Below are 21,590 nucleotides of genomic sequence, written 5' to 3'. Positions count from 1 at the left end.
TGCCCCAAAGTCCTAGTGTGGGTGGGTCTGAGACTGCAGGTAGCAGCTGTGAGCCCTGCTGGTCCTGGGGCCTGTGGCTTGGCTGATGGGTCAGGGAGGGAACCATGGCCCTGGCCCTGACCTCAGCAATGGAGCCTCCGAGCTGTCTCCTCTGAGGGGAGGAGGATTGGCCTGAAGCCTCTGCCAGGACCTCCACAGTCTGCCCGCCTTGTTTTTCACAAGAGGAAATAGGTCCCAAATGGGAGAGAAACCCCTACTCCTGAATCACCAGAAGTAGAGGCTTTTCTGGTTCCCTCCACCTCGGACCTCTGCCCCAGAGGAATCCAGAACATAGGCTGCAGCTCTGAGGGCAGCGGCGGCGACTTTGCCAAGCAACACGGTGACTCCAGGGTCCTTCTCAGCACCTACGAGTGTTCTGCCTGCTCTCCATCATTTTTGGAAGGGCTCTCATTTCCCTGCCTGTGCCCTTTTAAAATTAGATTCTCGAACCCGGGAGGCGGACATTGCAGTGAGCCAAGATCACACCACTGTACTCCAGCCTGGGCGACAGAGCGAGACTCCGTCTTGGCGGTGGGCTGTGGGGGGCAGGTAGGAAATAATAGCCCTTTAGGTCCCCTTCCAGGCTCAAGGAAGTTGTCCCAGGGTCCCTTCCCTGAGGCTGGCCGCTGAGGGAAAGAAAAGGGATGTGCAGTCACTCCCCCACGATGCCTGCAGGCTGTCCGCGACGACATCCACCCGGATGGAAGGGGCAGCATCGCCTCCTGGGGTCCATCTGGGACCTGGCGGTCTAGAAAGGAAGAGGCTCAAGCCCACTGTGACTGGGCCATCCCAGAGGTTGGACTGGCACTGGGAGCACTGGGCAGAGGCCTGCTGGGCGCTTCCTATTCCAGAGGCTGGTGTTTCCTACATCAGCCTCCCCACTCCTACCGTCCCCCCATCTCAGGAACTGGCCAGCCTCCTGCTCCCTTCCCCATCCTCCCCTACCTGTGGGCAGGAGGACAGTGGTGCAGGCAGGGTTAGTGTCCCTGCTGTAGGAAAGGCAACTAGCAGGGGTCTGGAGGGGTGGTTACGGGGAGTGGCAGGGTTAGAACCTGAGACCCTGGACTCCCCCTCACCTCCCGCCATCATTCTCACATCCAGAGCACGCACAAGACTGCCGGATCACCATTCCCGACGGTCTCACCCACTGCCCAGAAGGTGGTACCTGCTTGCATTTACCTGCTAACTGAGGTGGGGTGCTGGCCTTGGGTTTTAGAAAGTAAAGCAGCGGGGCTGGGAGACGAGTCTGCCAACGGCTTGGGTTTCCTCTCTCTCTGTCTCTCACTACTTGTGGAGTCCTGGACAAATTATTTAATCTTCCTGTGACTTGATTTCTGTGTCCGTAAGAGGATAAAGTTAATTCCGAATTGAGTTAATAGGTGTTAAATACGTAGAACAGGCCCCACCCCTCAAGTAAGTTCAGTACTACTGGTCCTGTCGGGGGAGTATACACAGTAAGCACCCAATAGTGACTTAAAACAGGGCCACAGCTGTCATCCTCACTACCCTCTGAAGAGGATGACACAACTGACCTGCCCACCCACTGCTGAGTGTGGGCTGGGGGCTGCACTAGGCCGGGGGGCTGCACAGGATCCAGCATGGAGGGCAGGGGAAAGCCAGTTTTATTGAGCAAACTTCCCAGGACCTGGGACATCTTAAATCTCCCTTCCCCCAGGAGATAGGACCCCAAACCTCCCCCGGGTCCTAGGACCACCTGACCCACCACTTGTGGTCTTCAGTGAGGAGGGGACCCTTATTTGGCAAGAGATGAACATGTGAGCAGCTGTCCGCCAGAGGAAAGGATGATGGCTGAAAGGAATGAGCCGCTGCAGGCGGTGTCTCTCCTGTCCAGCTCTGGACAGGACCTCCACGGCCCGACCTTGGTGGCCTCGGGCGCTGGCTGGCCTGGGCCTGCTGTGGCAGCACAGCTTCTGTTGAAGGCTTGGGGATGGCCAGGCTGCCAGTCTGGGGCAAGATCACTCGATCTCCAGGATGAGGTCGTCGCCTTCCAGTGTCATGTCCTTGGTCACGTGAACCTTGCGGACAGTGCCCTCCATGGGTGAGGTCACCACAGTCTCCATCTTCATGGCACTGAGCACACACAGGGGCTGGCCCTTGGTCACCTTGGCCCCTGCCGCCACTTTGATGTCTATCACCTTCCCAGGCATGGGCGCCCCGATCTGGCCCTTCACGTCCTTCAGGGCCTTGGGGTGGAAGTGCATCTCCTGAAGACACAGGCCAGAAGGGACATGAGATCCGGGGCCTGGACAAGCCCCACCGCCCGGCTGGCCCTGGGGAGGACAGTACCTTCATGGCCTGGGTGTCCTTGACCAAGATGGACCGCAGCTGCCCATTGAGCTCAAAGAAGACCTGCCTCTGGCCGGCCCGGTTCAGGTCGCTCACGGCCAGGGCTTTGATGTGCAGCGTCTTGCCCCGCTCCAGCTCCACCTGCAGGAAGGGTGTGCAGACTCAGGGCTGGAGGCCAAGGTGGGAGAGCAGTCCCCTGGCCCTGGCCATAGGAAGTCCCCACACTGGGCCTTGGCTCCTCGTTCCTAAAGGCCTAGCTCCCGGTCTCAAGAGTCCTTTCTGCTCCCAAAGCTCGTGAGGCTGAGTGACAGCCGAGCTAAACTCAGTGCTCTGGGGCAGGGGGCCAGGGTGGAGTGTGGAGAAGCAGCAGAGCCACTGACCTCAAACTCCTCTGCGATCCTGGGCCCCTGAAGGAAGAGGCGAGTATTCAGGCTATCCAGGGGGCCAAAGGTGGCGGTGAAGTCCTTGAAGTGGGCAAACACGTCGGGGTACATAGCTGCTGAGAGCACGTCTTCCGGGGTTACTTCCTCCCCATGCCGGTCTACCAGCTCCTTCTCCAGTGCCTGCAGATCCAGGGGAGGCAGGGAGGCTCCGGGCCGCCCCTCCACCCTCGGCAGGTCCTTCAGTACCTGGGGAGCAAAGCGGAGTGTCAGTCCCAATTCCTGCATCCAGCCCCCACCCTCACATCATGCTGGGCCTTCCCTACCTTAGAGCGAAAGGGTTCGGGGAACCCCCCATGGGGGACACCGATGTAGCCCTGCAGGAACTCCACCACGGAGCGGGGGAAGGACAGCTCTTCTGCCTGAGCTTCGGCCTCTGCCCGGCTCAATCCATTCTGTACCATAAACTGGGCCAGGTCCCCCACGATCTTGGAGGAGGGCGTCACCTGAGAAGGCCCTGGAGGTTAGGGTGCCAGGCACCTCAAGGCAGCCAGCAGCAGGTGCATGCAGGGCTGGGTCAGGTAGGAGAGCACTGGACCGGGCTCACCTTGATGAGATCGCCCAGCATCTGGTTGGCCTCCACATAGGCCTTCTTGACCTCCTTGAACTTGGAGCCGAGCCCCATGCTGTGGGCCTGGAAGTGCAGGTTGGTGTACTGGCCCCCTGGGATCTCATTCTCATACACGTCCGAGTTGCCAGACTTCATGGTGGCCGTGCAGTCGAAGGCCGCGTACAGTCCCCGAGCCCCCTCCCAGTACTCACTGTAGTCAAACACGCGCTCCATGGGCACCTCTGCAGGGAGGCCAGAGTCAGAGGAAGCCTTAGAAATGCATGGCTCCTCCAGGACCCAGGGCTAGCTCAGGTCCCGTGTCTGACTCGGGTGATAGAAGGCGGCAAGGCCAGAGCAGGGCATCTGGATCCTAGGCAGGTCCAACACTACTGGGACTGGTGGTGGCTGCGGATTGGAGAGGGGTGTGGCCACGGGCTGCCGTTCTTCCTACCTGTGTCCAGGGGAGTCCCTCTGGTACAGGCCACCAGGGCCCCCATACTGGGCTGTGACGTCATCCCGGACATGGAATCGGCTGCCACATCCACCACATCGGCTCCAGCCTGGGCACAGGCCAGCATGGCTGCCACGCCTGCCCCTGACGTGTCGTGGGTGTGGATGTGCAGTGGGAGGTCGGGGAAGCGGTCCCGGAGGGAGCTGACCAGCATGGTGCAGGCTGTAGGCTTCAGCAGCCCAGCCATATCCTGGGGGAAGTCGGGGAGAGAGATGGTAGAGGCGGCAGGACATGTGCCTGTGGGTGGGGGGGGACATGGCCGGGACACAGCGCGAGAGAAGGACAAGTGGCCCAGGCACCTTGATGCACAGGATGTGGGTGCCAGCTCGCACCAGCTCTTCGGCCAAGCCCATGTAGTACTGCAGTGAGTACTTGGTGCGGCTGGGGTCGGACACGTCGCCGGTGTAGGAGATGGCAGCCTCCACCACGCCTCCGGCACTTCCTGCCGCCTCCATGCCCAGCAGCATGTTGGGCAAGTAGTTGAGGGAGTCAAACACGCGGAAGACATCCATGCCATTCTCTTTGGCCACCTCACAGAACCTGCGAGGGTGAGAGAGCCCAGGGCTGAGCCCCAGCCCACCTCCCTCTGAACAGTCTTCCCTGGCTCCTTCCTGACCCACTCTACTGCCCCAGGGAATGAGATCTGAGGATCTGGCCTGGCAGGGGGTGTGGTATCCACAGGTCGGGGTGGGGGGGCACACAAGTGTGGACCAGGCCCTGGAGGATCAGCTAGGCCAGTGGCAGGCTGTGGAAGAGGGCACTGAGCAAGGAGTCCTGAGGCCTGGGTTCCAGTCCCAGCCCTGCACCGAGGGACCTGAGCAAGTCTCAGGCCTTCCACTGCCCCAGGAGTGAGGGGGTCATTTAGAATCCTGTTCAGCTCTGCAACTCCAATTCTACACTTCTCGATTATTTCCAAACAGCAGCCCCTGCCGCGTGTGGCCACAGAGAGACTTGGTGTCAGGCCCGCTGTGGGGAACAGAGGCTTGGTACCCTCTGGGCCACAACAGGTGTATCCGCCCACCCCACCCCAGGCTCACTTGAAGACCACGTTGTCTGGGTAATTGGTGTAGCCCACAGCATTGGCCCCCCGCAGCAGCATCTGGAAAGGGATGTTGGGGATGAGCTCCCGGAGCTCCTGCAGCCGCCGCCAGGGGCACTCATACAGGAAGCGCATGGCGACATCAAATGTGGCTCCTGCACGGGAACCAAGAGGCCCAGATCAGCTCTGCGTGTCTGGGGAACTCCGCCAGGCCTTGCAGCCAGCTCTGCAGCCCAAGCCTCTGCCCCCAGTACCAGATCCTGCTCACGTCCGCCGTCCCTGTGTTCCCTGCTCCAACCCCCACAAATTTTTCCCTTGGCTGATCTCTCAGGGGGAGACCAGGCTCATTTGTGTCCCTTCTATGCCCCCTTTATAATCCCACCTTCTGTGCATCTCTGTGCTATAATTAACTAACAGGCAAGTGTCGCCTCCTGACCCTGGGCCTCCCAGGATGCACCTGGTTTCAGCTCTGCAACCTCGTGCCAGCACCAGGCCTGGCTGGAGAGGGGGCTGTGCCTTCTTCAGTTCTTCCTCTTTGGTGTTCTTGGTGTTAACGTCTCTAGCTTGTCCCCAGTGGCCTAAGCCTTCGGGATTGGCCACACAGTGGGCACCCAATTCCTGCCAGGCGCTGCGTAGCATGCCAGCCTACCTCCCCAGTTCTCCATGCTGAAGAGCTTGCTGAAGTTGTGGGCAACATAGGGGGCGATCTTTTTGAGATCGTGGGTTCGCACACGAGTGGCCAACAGTGACTGGTGGGCGTCCCTGAAGGTCGTGTCCATCAGCAGCAGCCCCTGGTGGTTCCGCACAGCTCGAGCAAAGCCCTCAGGCCCCTCTTGCAGCAGGATGTCTCTGAAACCAGCCGGGGGCGGGCCTAGGGTAGACAGGGGCATTGGTGCCCGTCCTGCAGGTGGCAATCTCCTATCTCCCCCATGAGTTGATAGAATGGATCACACCTACCTATGGGCACTGCAGGGACAATGGGGTCCGTGGGGCTGGGGCTGGCCTTGACGGGAATCGGGGGGGTTGGGCCGTTGACCATGACATGGCCTGGGGAGAGAGTGGGCAGTGGGTCAGGGTGGGCTGGGCAGAGGCTGAGTAGAGGGCAGCAGTGACAGTGGCTGGGCTCAGGGACAGGGACACATCCCTCCAGGATCCCCGGGCTTCCAGCTGGCTCCTGTCCTCTCCAAAGCCAGGGCCTCCTGGGACCAGGCAGTGGGGACCTCTTGAGGGCCACGTGGATGGAAAAGTGGGGTCTCTCAGATCAGGAGCAAGGAGAGTGGTGAATGGGAGGGTGCGGGACAAGAGGACGCAGGGCCAGAATGAGGGCAGGGGTGAGGGGCAGAGGGCACTAGGAAGTTCTTTGGTCATGGGGAGTGGCAAGGAGGTAGGAGCAAGGGATTGGGAAAGAGAGGGGAAGGGTGGGGAGGGCAGGGGAGGGCAGGGCAGGGCAGGGCAGGGCAGGGCAGTCTTGGGCCAGACCGAGGTAGTGCAACAGCTTTTGGGCCCGGTTCTGCGCAGGCCGCAGCTGGAACAGCTCTGGGTTCTCGTCGATGAACTGGGTGTCCACGGTGCCTGCCAGGAACTGCTGGTTGTTGAGCACATTCTGCAGGAAGGGGATGTTGGTCTGCAGGACAGAGGTGGGTGGGAGGGCATCACCATGCAGCACAGACAGGGAAGGGAGAGGAGAAAAGGCTGAAGGTGCCACCCCAGGCCAGCACAGCTTCTGGGCCTCACTGCGGAGGGGCACTTCCCCATCCCTCAGCCCTCCCCTCACTCCGGCAGAGCCCCCTAAGCTGTCAGGGCGTGGGCCTGCTCCCTCCATACTTGCTTACCCCGAAGCGTGTGCTGAAGGCCACCCCCTCGTGCCTCCCTGCAGCCTAGAACAGGGCTCAGCCTTTCTTCCAGCAGCGTGACCCACAGCAGTCACCCTCAACCCCCGGCCCACGCTTCCCGAAAGAGGGCTCTGCCCGCAACAGACTGCACTCTGGCACTCTCACTAAGTCACTCCTCCCAGCTGAGTCCAGCGGGCGCGCTCCCGCCTTGCTGCTCGTTCCCTGGGCTTCCAAGCCATCTTGCTCTCCTGTCCCCTTCTTCCCCAGCTCCTCACACATCACGTGCTCCCAGGAGGCCCCATCCCGGGGCTGCAGCACCAGTGACAGGCTCTGCCTCCAGGGTAAGACCCAGAGGTGCAACTGCCTCCTGGGCCCGCCCTTGTTCACCCCTCACATAAGTTCAGCAAGTCCACAGCCAGGTTCCTGCCTGTGCACCCAGTCCTCCTGTGCCCAGTGGGTGCCCCACTGTCCCCCCAGTTACCAAAACCTGCATCCCATCACCCTCACCACCCACTCCTCCATGTCACTGGTCAACCCAGAGGATTCGACCACAGCCATTTCAGGACCCTGTGACCTCTTCTCCATCTCCAGGCCACACCCTCCACCGCCTTTCTCATCATGGCCACCTCCAGCCACATCAAACTTGCCTCGAGCTCCACACCTTTGCACTTGCCTGGGAAGCTCTCCTTGAACTTCTGAACTCAAAGGCCTTCGTCCTGGCCTCACACCCTCGGCAGAGCTGATGCTCACCTTTCCAGCAGGCCCCTGAGGAACGCCGGTGGGCAAGCGCACCCCTCGGCTTCACCTGCTCGTCTGCCTGGGAACCCCTTGGGGGCAGGGTGCTGCCTGAGGCATGTGTCAGTGTGCTTTGTGCACAGGGGCCCTCGGTGCTACTCATTAAATGGCTGGGTGACAACATGAGGCTGGGCCAGGGCGAGTATGACTTAAACGGCCACATGGGGACATGGGGGCCAGCACTGTGAGAGGTGCTCCAAGGCCTGTGAAAGCATGGCCTGTGGCCGTGGAGCGACAGCCCTGGCTTCCACCATGGAGAGAAAACTTCTCCATGCGCCACTTATTCATGATCCCTGTTGGCACCTTCGACAGGGACTCAATGCCACCTGGACGTCTCTGAGCTCGCCCTCTCCTCTTGGGCTCCCATCACCTGGAGGCCTGGATAGAAAGGTGCCTCCTCCCAGCCTGTCAGGTGCCCACCACAGAGTGGGGCCCTGCCAGCAGTGCCGCGACTGTCTGCCCTTGAGCCTTGCCCCCGCCTCTCCCGAAGAGACGCTGACATTTCAGCTGGGCCAAGGCATGGCACTGGAGAAGGGAGGCAGCTAATGAAACCATCCAGAGCCCCGATTGCGCGGGGTGAGAAGGACCCTTGGAGGCCTCCCTTTCCCACACTGCGTCTCCCTTTTGTAGACGTCTCCCCTTTGTGACCGTCGGGCTGCCCATCCTCTCCTCTGTTCTGTAAGCTCTATGGGGGCAGGAACCAGGCCCATCCGGTTCCTGATGAGCCCAGCTCCCAGCACTGGGCGGCCATGGTGGATGCTGGTAAACATCTATATTTAGAGTGAATTAAGACTTTTTTTGTTTTTCTTTGAGACACAGTGTGTCGCCCAGGCTGGAGTGCAGGGGCGCAATCTCAGCTCACTGCAACCTCTGGCTCCCTGGTCCATGCGATTATCGTGCCTCATCCTGACAGACATGCACTAATTTTTGTATTTTTAATCTAGACGGGTTTTGCCATGTTGGCCAGGCTGGTCTCGAACTCCAGGCCTCAAGTGATCCACCCGCCTCGGCCTCCCAAAGTGCTGGGATTACAGGCATGAGCTACTGCGCCCGGTAGAGAACATTTTTGATGGGGAGAAGAGGAGCAAAGCCATAGCTGGTGCCACTGCACATCAGAGTTGACCTGCACCAGGACTGAATCTCCCTCATTTTACAAACGCCACAGCCCAAGCCCAGTGAGTGGTGACAGTGAGAATGGCTTCCGGCTGCCCATAAGCCCCTCACAAGCTGCAGCTGTCCTCCCCTTTCGCCCCTAGGAAATGCTTAAAGTATGTACCAGCCATCTCTCCTGACCTACAGGAGGAACTTGTTATCAGTGGTCGGGTGACGTGCCCAGGACTACACTGCTGTGCCGACCGGATCAGAATTCCAATCTTGGGTTTCCCCGAGTTTCCTGCCACCTGGTCCATGGGGATCAGGGCTGGAGGGAGAACGAGGATGGCTGAGGTTTAGGTGGCCTAAGGACCAGGAGACACGGGGAGGTGGTGACTTCCCCTGTTTCCCAACTGGGCAGACCGCTGGTGGTGGCGGGCAGCTGGAAGGAGACCAGGCTCGCCGAGCCACCCAAGCCCCAGCTTTCTCCACCAGGAAGCAAGGAACCTCCCCCACCTCACGCCGGGAGCCCTTTCTCTGAGCCGAGCTGGTTCCCAGCCGCTCTTCCAGGAAAATAGCCCGGCGGGGACAGAGCGGGAAGGAGGGGCCACAGGCGCTGCGAGGACGCACAGCTTCCCACTGCGTGCCCCCGGCCGTTGCGAAGCCGCGCCGCGCAGACCAATCCGGCCCTAGGCGGAGGCCGGTTGGCTCCGGAACGCCTGGTCGGCGGGGCGGGCGGGGCAGCTGGGGAGGGAGGGAGAGGCAGCAGAGACAGGGCGGGGTGGCGGGGGCGGGGCGCCTGCCCGGAGGCCGAGCCCTTTCGGCCCCACCCCGCAGCAGCCTTGCCAGGGGGGCCGCCCCAGCCCCCCCAAGATCAAACCCCGTGTCGGTTGGGGACCCTCCACGTGACTCGGTGATGCAGAACGGTTATGACCTTCAGCGTGTGTCTGTGAACGCGAGGGTCCCAGCAACAGTGCGGGTTTGCGCTCGGCCCTGCCCGTGGGTGCAGGGACGTGTGGGTGTGTGGGCATGTGTGGGTGTGTTGGGGAGGGTGCCCAGCGACATGTGACAAAGACTCCCGTCTCCGGGAGATGGTGAAGGGGTCCGCGAGCAGGCGCTTTGTCTGGCTGTCTGCAGAGTGAGGTTCGCGCCGCGGCAGCGGGCGCCCGTGCGGTGCAGGATGCCGGGGCGCCAGGGTGGCCGGGGGCGCGCGCGCCTGTGCCAGGGTGAGTGCGCTGCGGCAGCGCCGGGGGGCAGCGCGGCGGGCCCGCGCCGGCCTGGGCCTCGGGCGTGACTGGGTGCCACCCGTGGGCGCTGCAGCAGCCGCGTGTCCCCGTGACCTCGGGAGCCGGCCCGGGCCCGGGTGGATCCCCGCGCGCCCCTCCCCGTCCGCCCTCCACGTGCGTGTCCGCGGCGCGCGCGCCCGCTGGCGCGTACCCGCTCGCCTGTCGCCGCCGCCACCGCGAACCGCGCCGGGAAAAGGTGCCGGGAACCGAGCGAGCCGGGGCCGCGGGCCCGAGCGCCATGGGCCCGAGGGTGGGCGGCGGGCGGCCGGTCATCCCCGGGCCTCGCCCCCGCGGGAGAGCGGCCAGGAGTCGGCGGGGGCCGGCCGGGCTCGCAGGGAGGCCGGCCCGCGCCCCCTGAGCGACGGACACCAGGTGAGGGGGCCGCCGGGCGCAGCGCAGGGGCCGGCCAGGGAGGGGACACGGACTCCACGGGAGGTTCGGGGGGCGCCTTCTCTGGCGGGGGAGGGGATGGCGCGGGGGGGGGGGGGGCTGGCGATTCCTGGGAACGCCTGGGAAAGGAAGTTCCGGGACCCTCCCTGCTCTCCGTCCTCCTCCGCTTCCTGCCTCATGTCTCACCTTGTGCCCGGCGCCTGGACTCCCCCTTAACTGCTTGGGAAATGTGACCTTTGCTCTGGGGGGCCTGGCCCTGCAGGCCCCAACCTTCCCTCATCCCTGGCGGCCCTCTTGGGCCTCTGACCCAGCCCCTCCCCGGGCCAGGCTCACAGAAGCTGGCTTCTGGGACTGTCCTGGGCCCAAGTGGGCACCTGCGCCAGCCCCACCTGTGCCCGGGCTGTGGCCCTTCCCCACAGGGCGCTCACCATGGCCCCGCCGCTCCTGCTGCTGCTGCTGGCCAGTGGAGCGGCCGCCTGCCCGCTGCCCTGCGTCTGCCAGAACCTGTCCGAGTCGCTCAGCACTCTCTGTGCCCACCGAGGCCTGCTGTTTGTGCCGCCCAACGTGGACCGGCGCACAGTGGAGCTGCGACTGGCTGACAACTTCATCCAGGCCCTGGGGCCCCCTGACTTCCGCAACATGACGGGGTTGGTGGACCTGACGCTGTCTCGTAATGCCATCACCCGCATTGGGGCCCGCGCCTTTGGGGACCTCGAGAGCCTGCGTTCCCTGCACCTGGATGGCAACAGGCTGGTGGAGCTGGGCACGGGCAGCCTACGGGGCCCCGTCAACCTGCAGCACCTCATCCTCAGCGGCAACCAGTTGGGCCGCATCGCGCCAGGAGCCTTTGACGACTTCCTCGAGAGCCTGGAGGACCTGGACCTGTCCTACAACAACCTCCGGCAGGTGCCCTGGGCCGGCATCGGCGCCATGCCTGCCCTGCACACCCTCAACCTGGACCATAACCTCATTGATGCACTGCCCCCAGGCGCCTTCGCCCAGCTCGGTCAGCTCTCCCGCCTGGACCTCACCTCCAACCGCCTGGCCACGCTGGCTCCGGACCCGCTCTTCTCTCGTGGGCGTGACGCAGAGGCCTCTCCTGCCCCCCTGGTGCTGAGCTTCAGCGGGAACCCCCTGCACTGCAACTGTGAGCTGCTGTGGCTGCGGCGGCTGGCGCGGCCGGACGACCTGGAGACCTGCGCCTCCCCGCCCGGCCTGGCCGGCCGCTACTTCTGGGCAGTGCCCGAGGGCGAGTTCTCCTGTGAGCCACCCCTCATTGCCCGTCACACGCAGCGCCTCTGGGTGCTGGAAGGCCAGCGGGCCACGCTGAGGTGCCGGGCCCTGGGTGACCCCGCGCCCACCATGCACTGGGTCGGTCCTGACGACCGGTTGGTTGGCAACTCCTCCCGAGCCCGGGCTTTCCCCAATGGGACCTTAGAGATTGGGGTGACTGGCGCTGGGGATGCTGGGGGCTACACCTGCATCGCCACCAACCCTGCTGGTGAGGCCACGGCCCGAGTAGAACTGCGGGTCCTGGCCTTGCCCCACGGTGGGAACACCAGCACCGAGGGGGGCCGCCCCGGGCCCTCGGACATCGCCGCCTCGGCTCGCACTGCTGCCGAGGGTGAGGGGACGCTGCAGTCTGAGCCAGCCGTGCAGGTGACGGAGGTGACCGCCACCTCAGGGTTGGTGAGCTGGGGTCCTGGGCGGCCAGCAGACCCAGTGTGGATGTTCCAAATCCAGTACAACAGCAGCGAGGATGAGACGCTCATCTACCGGTGAGGACGTGTGCCCCACCCCCGGCTGCACTCCCGGCACCCTCCCTCCGTCTCTGCTCCCCACAAGGCTTTGCTTCTGCCCGTCCTCTCTCTGGGGCTGACAACCCCTTCCCGACCATGGCTGCTGGACTCTTGGAGGAGCAGTGGCCTGGCCTGGCTGCCTGAGGGGGCTGGAGCTCAAGGGGTGGCAGGAGGACCCCACCCCATGAGATGTCCCAGGTGTCACTGAGCTGTGCAGGCCTCCCCCGGCAGCAGGTGGCGGTTGGGTCTGTCTGAAGCACATGGCCCGGGCCCGCACGCGTTATTTCTGCCTCTGCTGCTGCCATCCCCCCATCCCATCCCCCTCGCTTGCCTGGGTCCTGTGCCAGTGCGCACACGCATCTCCTGGCCACACTCTTGAGCCCGTTCGCCTTCCTGAGCGAACGCAAGAGCCCGAGTGGCCCCCAGGGGGAGGGGTGTTTGGAGCTAGGAGCATGGCAGAGGGGAGGTGAGGATGGGGCTAGACCCCAGCCCCCAGCTCTGACCACCTGCCCTTGCCTGCAGGATAGTCCCAGCCTCCAGCCACCACTTCCTGCTGAAGCACCTGGTCCCCGGCGCTGACTATGACCTCTGCCTGCTGGCCTTGTCACCGGCCGCTGGGCCCTCCGACCTCACGGCCACCAGGCTGCTGGGCTGTGCCCATTTCTCCACGCTGCCAGCCTCACCCCTGTGCCACGCCCTGCAGGCCCACGTGCTGGGCGGGACCCTGACCGTGGCCGTGGGGGGTGTGCTGGTGGCTGCCTTACTGGTCTTCACTGTGGCCTTGCTGGTTCGGGGCCGGGGGGCTGGGAATGGCCGCCTCCCCCTCAAGCTCAGCCACGTCCAGTCCCAGACCAATGGAGGCCCCAGCCCCACACCCAAGGTCCACCCGCCACGGAGCCCCCCGCCCCGGCCGCAGCGCAGCTGCTCTCTGGACCTGGGAGACGCCGGGTGCTACGGTTACGCCAGGCGCCTGGGGGGAGCCTGGGCCCGACGGAGCCACTCTGTGCACGGAGGGCTGCTCGGAGCAGGGTGCCGGGGGGTAGGAGGCAGCGCCGAGCGGCTGGAAGAGAGTGTGGTGTGATGCACAGGCAGCTTCTTGTGTGCTCCAAGGGATGAGCCGCATGGGGCAGAGGGCCCGGGGCGGCCACCTGGCCTGGGAGTCCCTCCCTGGTTTTTACTCTCGGTACCTCAGGCTCCCCTGTGTGCTTGGCGGGGCAGGGAGCCCTTTCCTTGGTTCTGGCCTCCAGACCAGAGTAAGGGGCAGGTCCCTCCAACAGGTGCTCACAGCCACCAAGGCAGGGGCTGCAGCCATCAATTGGGAGTCTTGTTTTTATTTATAATAAAATTGTTGGGGACACCTCAGTGCTAGTCTCTGGTCTTGTCTGGCTAGGTCCCCCGAGACAGAAGGATGGGACACAGGCCAGTGGTGGCACACAGACAAGGGCGGGGCTGCTGGGCCCTGTGGGGACAGCCAGAGCAGCCTCGGGCCTCCCGGCTTCCTGTCCATGGGGGCGGCCCAGGGCTGTGCCTGGTGTGGTCTGGCCTGCAGGAGCATAGGCTTGGGCAGGCGGCCTCCCCTCGCCTGTAAATGCAAAGAATGCCCCTTCCTGCCAGGTGGGGCCAGGACGTGGCGTCCAGTGTGGAGCCTGGGGAGCACACGTGAGCGCCTTCCCCATGGCGCTTCAGGGGCTGCGGGACAGACACAGGACTGGACTAAGCAACAGGAGGAGGTGGGGGACAGTGCAGCCCTTCTGGGAGAAGGGACCTGGGCTGAGCATACAGTGAAAAGTTCTCATGGCTCCTAGTGCCGACAGCTGTGTCTGCCACCTCCCAGGGCATCTTGTGGACTGGTAAAACGCCATCCCAAAGGAAGGGCAGGGAACCCCACTGCCCTCCCATCAGCCCGCGATCCTCTGGAAGGTTCCTGTCAGAACTGTGGGTCCTAGTGGGACTAGTGGGACGGCACCTCCCAGCTCGGATGTGCTCTGGGTCTTCCAGGGAAGGCGGCCTTTGCCCTCCCTCGCTGCAGGGAGGCAGCCAGATGGGCACACAAGCCCTGCTCTGCTTCCTCTGCTGGGACCCCTGGCCGGGCCCGGGCAGCCTCTGACCTGGCCCAGCCCCTGCAGCCTCCTGAACTATTTGCTTCTAGGCACTGGCTGGGGCCATGGGCAGACGTGGCCCTCAGCCCTGCAGAGGGTCAGGCTCCCCCAGGTGCTGTATGAAAACTCAGAAGGCAGCCCTGGCGCCCCAGGCCGTGGCGAACACGCTGCACAGACTCCCTAGTATTTTCTGTGTGAGGGTCAAGGCACTGCCGCCGGGCAGCCGAGGTGAGGCAGGTGCTCTAAGGCGTACACGTGTGTTCATGTGTGCACGGACCTGGCTCACATGCGTGTGCCTGCCTTCCCAGCCCCAGAACACGCAGCTAGAGGTGGGCTTCGAGAGCCTGGTTTAGATGAATGGGAGCAAGATCCTCGACAGAGAAGGGTGTGGGGAGCGAATGCCATGGAGGAGTGGGCGGGGGCACGGGACAGCATGGGTGGGCGTGGACGGCAAAGGGACAGGAGGGCCAGGGCTGCCACGCTAGGCACTAGCATGAGGCTCAGGGGGCAGCTAGAGCCAGCGGCCTGGTCTTGGTGTACATTTGGGGAGGACTTAGCACCCCCAGACACCAGAGACACTGATCCTGCTGCTGGCCCCGTGGTCACAGGCTCTAGTGCCCCTTTCTCCACCCGGGGGGCAGAGGACGGTCTGAGGAGGGAGGAGGATCTTTCCAGGCCCTCCACGGTGCAATACAGGCGCAAGGTCCTGTGGCCCAGGGACCAGTTTGGCACGTGGGGAGCTGCTGAGGGTGAGAAGGCAGCAGAGGAACTGGGGCACAACCCTGGGAGCCAGCCAGGACCATCAGAGCAACGGGCAGGGGCAGGCGAGGGGGATGGCCTGGGTCACCCCTGTGCATGACCACAGATCCCTTCAGCACGGAAGCAGCTGCAGGACATGCCCACCGGGACACCAGGAGCCGCAGCAAAGTGCAGGGGGAGCGCGTGATGTCAGCAGCTGATGTTGCAACACACCTCTGCCTGTGTGCACGACAGGGACCCCCAACAGCGAGGCTGAGAGGCTCCCCACGGAACGGTAACACTGCCTGGTCTCTGGGAAGTGCGCTGCTCCCTCTCAAGCCGGGAGACAGGCTGGCCACACACACAGGCATGGGCCCAGAAGCCTCCAGGGGCTCTTGTGACCAACCAGCCATGTGGACATGTAAGGAGCGACCGCAGGACCCTGAAGGGACAGCACAGCCCACATGCCCCCCGACCTGCCCACCAGCTGCGCCTCAACAACAGGAAGGGCTGGAAGAAGCTGCAAGGAGGACGCGAGGCCAAGACAGAGGGGCTGGTGCCAGTGCCCAGGACAGTCCGCCCTGGGGGGACCCCCAAGAAGATGGGCGGTAACTCCCACAGGGGCTGAGGGCCAGAGCCCCTGTCCTCCGGCGCTTTTGGCCGTGAACTGACGGTAGCACCCACGGGACACGTGCTGGCTTCAAAGGCCGAGGCAGCATTTCTTGGCTGTGGATTCCTCTCTAGCTATAGATACCAGTAACGGAGCCCAGCAAAGGGCTCTTTGGATCCTAAATACCCATTTAGGGTCCTCATGCCAACCAGGGTACCCCCCAAGGCCACCCAAAGCTAAGCCGAGCTGCCAGCCCACCAAGGGCCTCCTAAGCCTCCTGCTCATGTTTCTGGCTGCGGCCCTGCCCTCAGCTGCCCCGAAGCACCCAACACTGTGTGCACCAGGCCAGGTGAGGAGGGCAGGGGCTGGCGGGGGCCCGACTCGGCGCAAAGTGACCTTATCGACACGGCTTGGGCTCTTGCCCGGGGTGGGGATCCACATTTTCCAAAAATTAAGAATTATCTGGGAGGCCGGGTGCCGTGGCTCACACCTGTAATCTCCACACTTTGGGAGGTCGAGGCGGGCGGGACATCTGAGATCAGGTGTTTGAGACCAGCCTGGCCAACGTGATAAAACCCTGTCTCTACTAAAACTACAAAAATTAGCTAGGCATGGCGGCGGGTGCCTGTAATCCCAGCTACTCGGGAGGCTGAGGCAGGAGAATCGCTTGAACCCGGGAGGCAGAGGTTGCAGTGAGCCAAGATCACACCACTGCATTCTAGCCTGGGTGACAGGGCGAGGCTCCATTTCAAAAAAAATAATAATAATTATCTGGGGAACTTGTTCAAAACACAGGTTCTGGGGCCTCTACCCAAACCTGCGGGATCAGGATTTCCAGAAGGGAGCCCTGATGATATTTAACACACATTCCAGGTGACTCTCACCCCAGAGGGGCAGGAAGCAGTGTGGGTCTCCCTGGAACAAGGTTAGACAGGAGGCGTATGAGGAAGAGCTCCGGCCAGGCCACTCGCAGGGACTCCTGCAGCGGGGTGCCCAGGTGCCCGCAGAGTCTGAAAACAGCTGGAGTCTGGTGTGTAGCTACAGCTGGGGAGAGCCACTGACCTCGACTCATCAGTCAGGGGCAAGGCTGAGGTGACAGCATGTGCCGGGCCCTTGGTGGGGAAGGGAACGGCTAGGGGACCCTCCAAGGGCTGGGAGCAAAGGCAGGCAGGGGCTGCAGCTCTCACCTTCACACCTCGGACGCGGAACTCCGCAAGGGCTCTGCTCATCTTGGTGGCGGCTGTGGGGTGGTCTTTACCGTGGGCGATGACTTTGACCAGCAGGGAGTCATAGTGGGGTGAGATGATGGCTCCTTGGAAGGCGGAAGCGTTATCCAGACGGATGCCCATGCCCTCTCCGCTCCGGAACACCTGTGGGAAGGGTGAGGCGTGAGGGCCTGCGCCAGAAACTGCAGTCGCAAAGGCCCCCCGCTTCCTGCGGCTGGCCAGGTGTGCGCCTGGCAGCTGCTGAGAGCCGAGCGTGCGGTGTCCACAGGTGAACCCCAGCTCTGGCTCGTCAGGTTTTGCTCTGTTTCTGCCACCAAACCCAGGAGTGCGTCCCTTCTCTATGTGCCACAGTCACTGCTGCTGGCTCCCTGTGAGGGAGGGGGCAGAGGAGGAAGGGAATGCCTGCCAGAGAGCAGGAGAGGGGCCTGGGCAGGTAGGGGCCGGCCCTGCCTCTATTCCCACGGACCTGCGGCACCTGCCTGAGCAACCCTCTGGCCTTTCAGACTCATCCACGTGTCCATGTGTTCGTTCCACAGCACGGATCGAGGTCTGACCCAGCCGCTAAAGGGCCTTGCTATGGATTCCCAGATAGCGAGGGGACGCACAGGCCGGCAACAGGGCCCCCAAAGGACAACGTGTGAGGCAAGAGGCGAGGCGGACCAGGGGCTTTGTTTTTGTTTCTAACAGGGTGGTGGGAAAGGCCTCAACGTCCACCCACACTCCCTTCCTTTCCTTTCCTTCCAGAAGGGAGGATGGGAGGAAGGGGGGGAGAGGAGGCAACGAGGAGGAAGTGGGAGAGGAAACGAAGGGAAAGTGCCAGAGGCAGGAGAGCGCCTGCCCAAGGGTCCACACCCAGCAGGGAAGCAATCCAAGGGCGAGGAGAGGACAGTAGGGCAGCAGGACAGGGCCGGGGCCAGGGCCAGGGCCAGACAACGACGGGAGGGGCAGCAGAGAGGAGGAGACAGAGGCGCCAACACTCACACACGCAGGTGGCTCGTGCCATGCCGCCTGAACGAGCTCCTGCAGAGAAAGGCTCCCCAGAGGTGGGGGAACCCGTCAGGCCCAGGTAAGGAAGAAGGGGAATAGGGGGACCACCCAGAGGGACTCGGGACACCCACTGCCCATTTCCGCTTCTCAGGGGTAGAGGCCTGTGTTCAATAAAAAGGAACTTAATAAAATATTTAAGGGTGAACACTCAGCTGAGAGCAGGAGCTGTCGGCTAAAAATACTCTGTGGTGAGGCAGGCTCTGAAGAGCCAGGCCTTGGAAGTGGGGATGGAGGGAGGCAGAGAAGTCAGAGGCGGCTGGACAGTGCTCAGCCTGGGGCTGCCCCCGCCTCCGGATTCCTCCAGAAACGGAATGCGGGCGGCCAGCTCCCTGCTGAAGCCACAAGCTCTGCTGCTTCCAGAATCCAGAGAGCTCTGGTTCCTACCCCCAGCCTCCCTTGTCTCAGAAGCCCAGAGCCTGGCCCACATTCATCCTTGCTCCCCTCACCGCCCCCACACAAGCCCGGGGGCCTCTGCCCTGGACTCTTGAGCAGAGCTGGAGCTCCATCAATGTCTTGCCTCCTTTGGGGCTCAGGCCCCTGGATAGGGAGCAAGTCCCCAGCACAGCTGGCATGGTGCTGGGTGCACGTGCAGGCCTGGGAACAGGCACTGAGTAGGCCACAGGGCTCCTGCCGACAGCTGGGACCAGAGGCTGGGGAGATGGGCTTCGGAGGTCAATGACTGGGTCCCGGTGCTGAGAGGACGGAAGGTACAGGGAGCCCTCCTGGAGAAGGCACAAATCTTGCTGTGCTGGGGAGCCTGCCCCGGGCTGCCTCAGCGCCCAACACCAGCTCTTTCCCGCCACCCAGGCCGCCATCTCACAGCCCTGAATCCGCCTCTTCGTCTCCCTCCTGTGCCGCCATTTCCGACTCCCTCACCCATCCTTGATTGGCCCCTGAGCTCAGCTAAGACTCCACTGGGACCTCTGGGCCCAGTCCTTTGCTGCTCCCACCCCCACGTCCTGCCTTGCTGGCCCTTCCTTAGATGGGAGGTGGAGCTTGGGCAGCAAGGCATGGGGCTCCTGTGGGCGCTGGAGGGTCAGGGGCTGGCTTTGTGTCTGGGTCCCTGCATTTTGCTCCAGCAAGCTGGCCTGCTCCCCGTTCCCGCCCTCATGGCTTCCTCCTGGCCTGGATGCCCGGCGGTCTCTTCCCCTGGGAGGCACCATCCCTCCTCCAGGCACTGCCTGCCTCTGTGTACTCTACACCCAATTCAGAGCCCACATGCGGGTCCTCCCTAACTGCCGGGCTGTGGCAACTTGGCGCCGCAGTCCCAGGCACCGGGCAGAACCTGTGCACAGGTGAGCTGGCGTCTCCCTCTGCTCGAGCGCTGCCCACCTCAATGCGGCCAGTGTCCGGCTGGAAACTGCGCGCGGGGTCCTCGGTGGTGACCCGGCACTGGATGGCACAGCCGTTGATGCGGATGTTCTCCTGCCGCAGGCCCAGGTCGGGTAGGCTCCTGCCCTCAGCCACGTGGATCTGAGCATGGACCAGGTCTACACTGTGGGGCATGGGGAGGAGCGGGGAGAGGACAGGAAAAGAAGGGGAACATGAGGCGGGGGATAGATGAGGGGCACCGCAGCTAGGGGGGCAGCCACACACAGTGCGACCCCTGCCCATAGCTCTGGGCCAGCCTGAACAACCAGCTCCTCCCAACCAGTGGCTCCACAGCCCCCTGCCCTGCTCCCACGAGGAGCAGACTAAACTACACTGTGCCTGGCAGCTGGAGAGGGCCCGCTGAAATACCAGGACCACCTGCTCCCGCACCCCTGACTCAAGACGCTGTCCACGCAGCCCTAAGCTGCTCCTCCCAGTACTCTGCCTCCTTCTTCCTTAAGGTCTGTTTTCCCTGCTCCCCTAAACTCCCCCTTGGTAAAGCCTAGATGTGAAGCCTCAGCAGATCTCCAGGTCAGAGGGCCAGGATAGCTCATTCTTGGGGCCATATGTGCTATGCTGTGTGGGTGGCTGTGGGGGGGGGGGGGGGCGCAGTGTGCAAGAAAACAGGTGCTGTGAAGGCTGGGCTCCTCGAAACGGCAACCACAGCTGTGAGAGGGCTGCACAGTGGGTGCTGGGTCAGGACCTGTCTTTCTGGGGCTTGTCTTCCCGCTGGGCTTGTGCCCAAAACCCCCTAGAGGTGCTTGGCGAGTGCAAGCTTCCCACCTCTGCAGGGGTTTCCAAGCTCAGCCTTACTGCTCCTAAGGGCAGTCACAAGTCCAAGTGGAACAGCTGTTTAAAAAAACAAAACAAAACAAAAAAACAGACCAGGCACCGCGGCTCATGCCTGTAATCCCAGCACTTTGGGAGGCCAAGGTGGGTGGATCCCATGAGGCCAGGACTTCGAGACCATTCTGGCCAACATGGTGAAACCCTGTCTCTACTAAAAATACAAAAATTAGGCCTGGTGGTGCACACCTGTAATCCCAGCCACTTGGGAGGCTGAGGCAGGAGAATCACTTGAACCCAGGAGGCAGAGGTTGCAGTGAGCCGAGATGGCACCACTGCACTCCAGCCTGGGCAACAGAGAGAGACTGTCTTAAAAAAAAAACACTCAAGGTTTTACATGTATTGCCACTGAGGCTTGTGATGCAGGCGGCCTGGAACCTACGCTGGCAGGATTTCCCCGTGGTCTTGCTGCCTGCCGGACCACTTCGCAGCAGAGATAGCTCCCACTCAGTGCCATGGGCCAGGCTGCACTCCTCCCATGCTTCATCTCCACCACAGTGCGCTGAGAGCCCTGTCATTCCCACCAGATGAGGAGCTCGAGGGTCAGAGAGGCTGGAGCTCACCCAAGCTCCATGTGGCTCGGGACCTGAGAGCACCTGAGCCCTGTCCGACACAAAGCCCGTGCTCCAGGGCAGACAGACTCCCATCCCTAATAGGATGCTCTAGGCAGACCCAAGACCAACGAGTTCACAGCAGCTTGAGGGGGAAAAGTCTCACTGGGCTAAAGTGTTGGCCTTGTCTCTAAGCTTCTAAGGAAAGGAAGGAGCCTCCATGCCCCTGGCGGGCCACAGCAGCCAGTCCGGCAGCATCCTCAGTCTCAGGTGGGGTTGGGACTGGGGGCAGAACTGGGGTCAGAGATGCTCCACAGTGAGATGGGCTGGCCCAAAGCCAGCATCAAGAAATTACATGGCTCAAAATAGAGACCTTGAAGGGGCGAGGGCCATCGTGACTGTCATGTAGAAACCAGGCACATTTTAAAAATGTCATCCGCAGTGCCTGCAGGGGGCATGGCAGTGCCACCTCTCTAGAGGGCTGTTCCGAGGGATGCTGCCTATCCTTCAATCAGGTAATCCTGTTGAAGGGTTTACCCTCAGAACTCTTCAGAGCTGAAGCCGGACATTCGGGCACACAGATGATAACTGGCATCCTTAACAACCTCCAGAGCCAGACACAACCTAATTGCCTAACAATCGAGGACTATGTAAGAAATATACACAAGACGGAATAGTACGCAGCCACTAAAAGTATTCAGAGAGAATTATGGCCTGAGGAAATGCCTTCAACAAATATTAAATTTGAAAAGTAGAATAAAAATTCTATATAAAACATCTCAATTGCATTAAACTATGTCTCTAGTAAAGCAAGTAAACCGGGAAAGCAGCAAACCAAAGACGACCGGAGAGGCCTGGGTTCCGGCGCCAGCTGGGTGAGCCCGAGCAGCTCTCCAAATGTCTCTGAGCCTTGCTTTCCTTCTCTGACAGACGGGAGCACCTGGGCCTGAGCAATCGGTGGCGTCCTGACAGACAGGAGGGCTGTCAGTCATTTTTATTTGCTCCTTTGTGCTGATCTTTAT

The 21,590-nt window shown here is 62.4% G+C and overlaps 3 protein-coding genes across 3 annotated transcripts in view; 1 reads left to right on the top strand and 2 right to left on the bottom strand.

Annotated features, from left to right (window-relative positions):
* LOC111533669 (pyruvate carboxylase, mitochondrial-like) overlaps positions 1-21,590 on the bottom strand; it is a 1,148,173-nt gene that overhangs the window by 1,036,713 nt on the left and 89,870 nt on the right. The window lies entirely within an intron of this gene.
* PC (pyruvate carboxylase) lies at positions 1,641-19,306 on the bottom strand. The gene is made up of 13 exons (XM_026447676.1): positions 19,133-19,306; positions 16,715-16,897; positions 6,366-6,510; positions 5,844-5,933; positions 5,536-5,757; positions 4,885-5,041; positions 4,147-4,387; positions 3,788-4,037; positions 3,334-3,578; positions 3,053-3,232; positions 2,727-2,975; positions 2,347-2,487; positions 1,641-2,264 (listed from the first exon to the last, which is right to left on the bottom strand). The coding sequence occupies exons 1-13, from the start codon at positions 19,304-19,306 to the stop codon at positions 2,016-2,018; spliced, it is 2,526 nt and encodes an 841-aa protein (XP_026303461.1). The 3' UTR covers positions 1,641-2,015.
* Positions 9,556-13,442, top strand: LRFN4 (leucine rich repeat and fibronectin type III domain containing 4). The gene is made up of 3 exons (XM_023186425.1): positions 9,556-10,263; positions 10,701-12,059; positions 12,603-13,442. Exons 2-3 carry the CDS (start codon positions 10,711-10,713, stop codon positions 13,159-13,161), a joined length of 1,908 nt encoding a protein of 635 aa, XP_023042193.1. The 5' UTR covers positions 9,556-10,263; positions 10,701-10,710; the 3' UTR covers positions 13,162-13,442.

The sequence above is a fragment of the Piliocolobus tephrosceles genome, chromosome 13 (genome assembly GCF_002776525.5).
Source record: "Piliocolobus tephrosceles isolate RC106 chromosome 13, ASM277652v3, whole genome shotgun sequence".
NCBI lineage: Eukaryota > Metazoa > Chordata > Mammalia > Primates > Cercopithecidae > Piliocolobus > Piliocolobus tephrosceles.
This window is presented reverse-complemented; position numbering and strand designations above follow the sequence as displayed.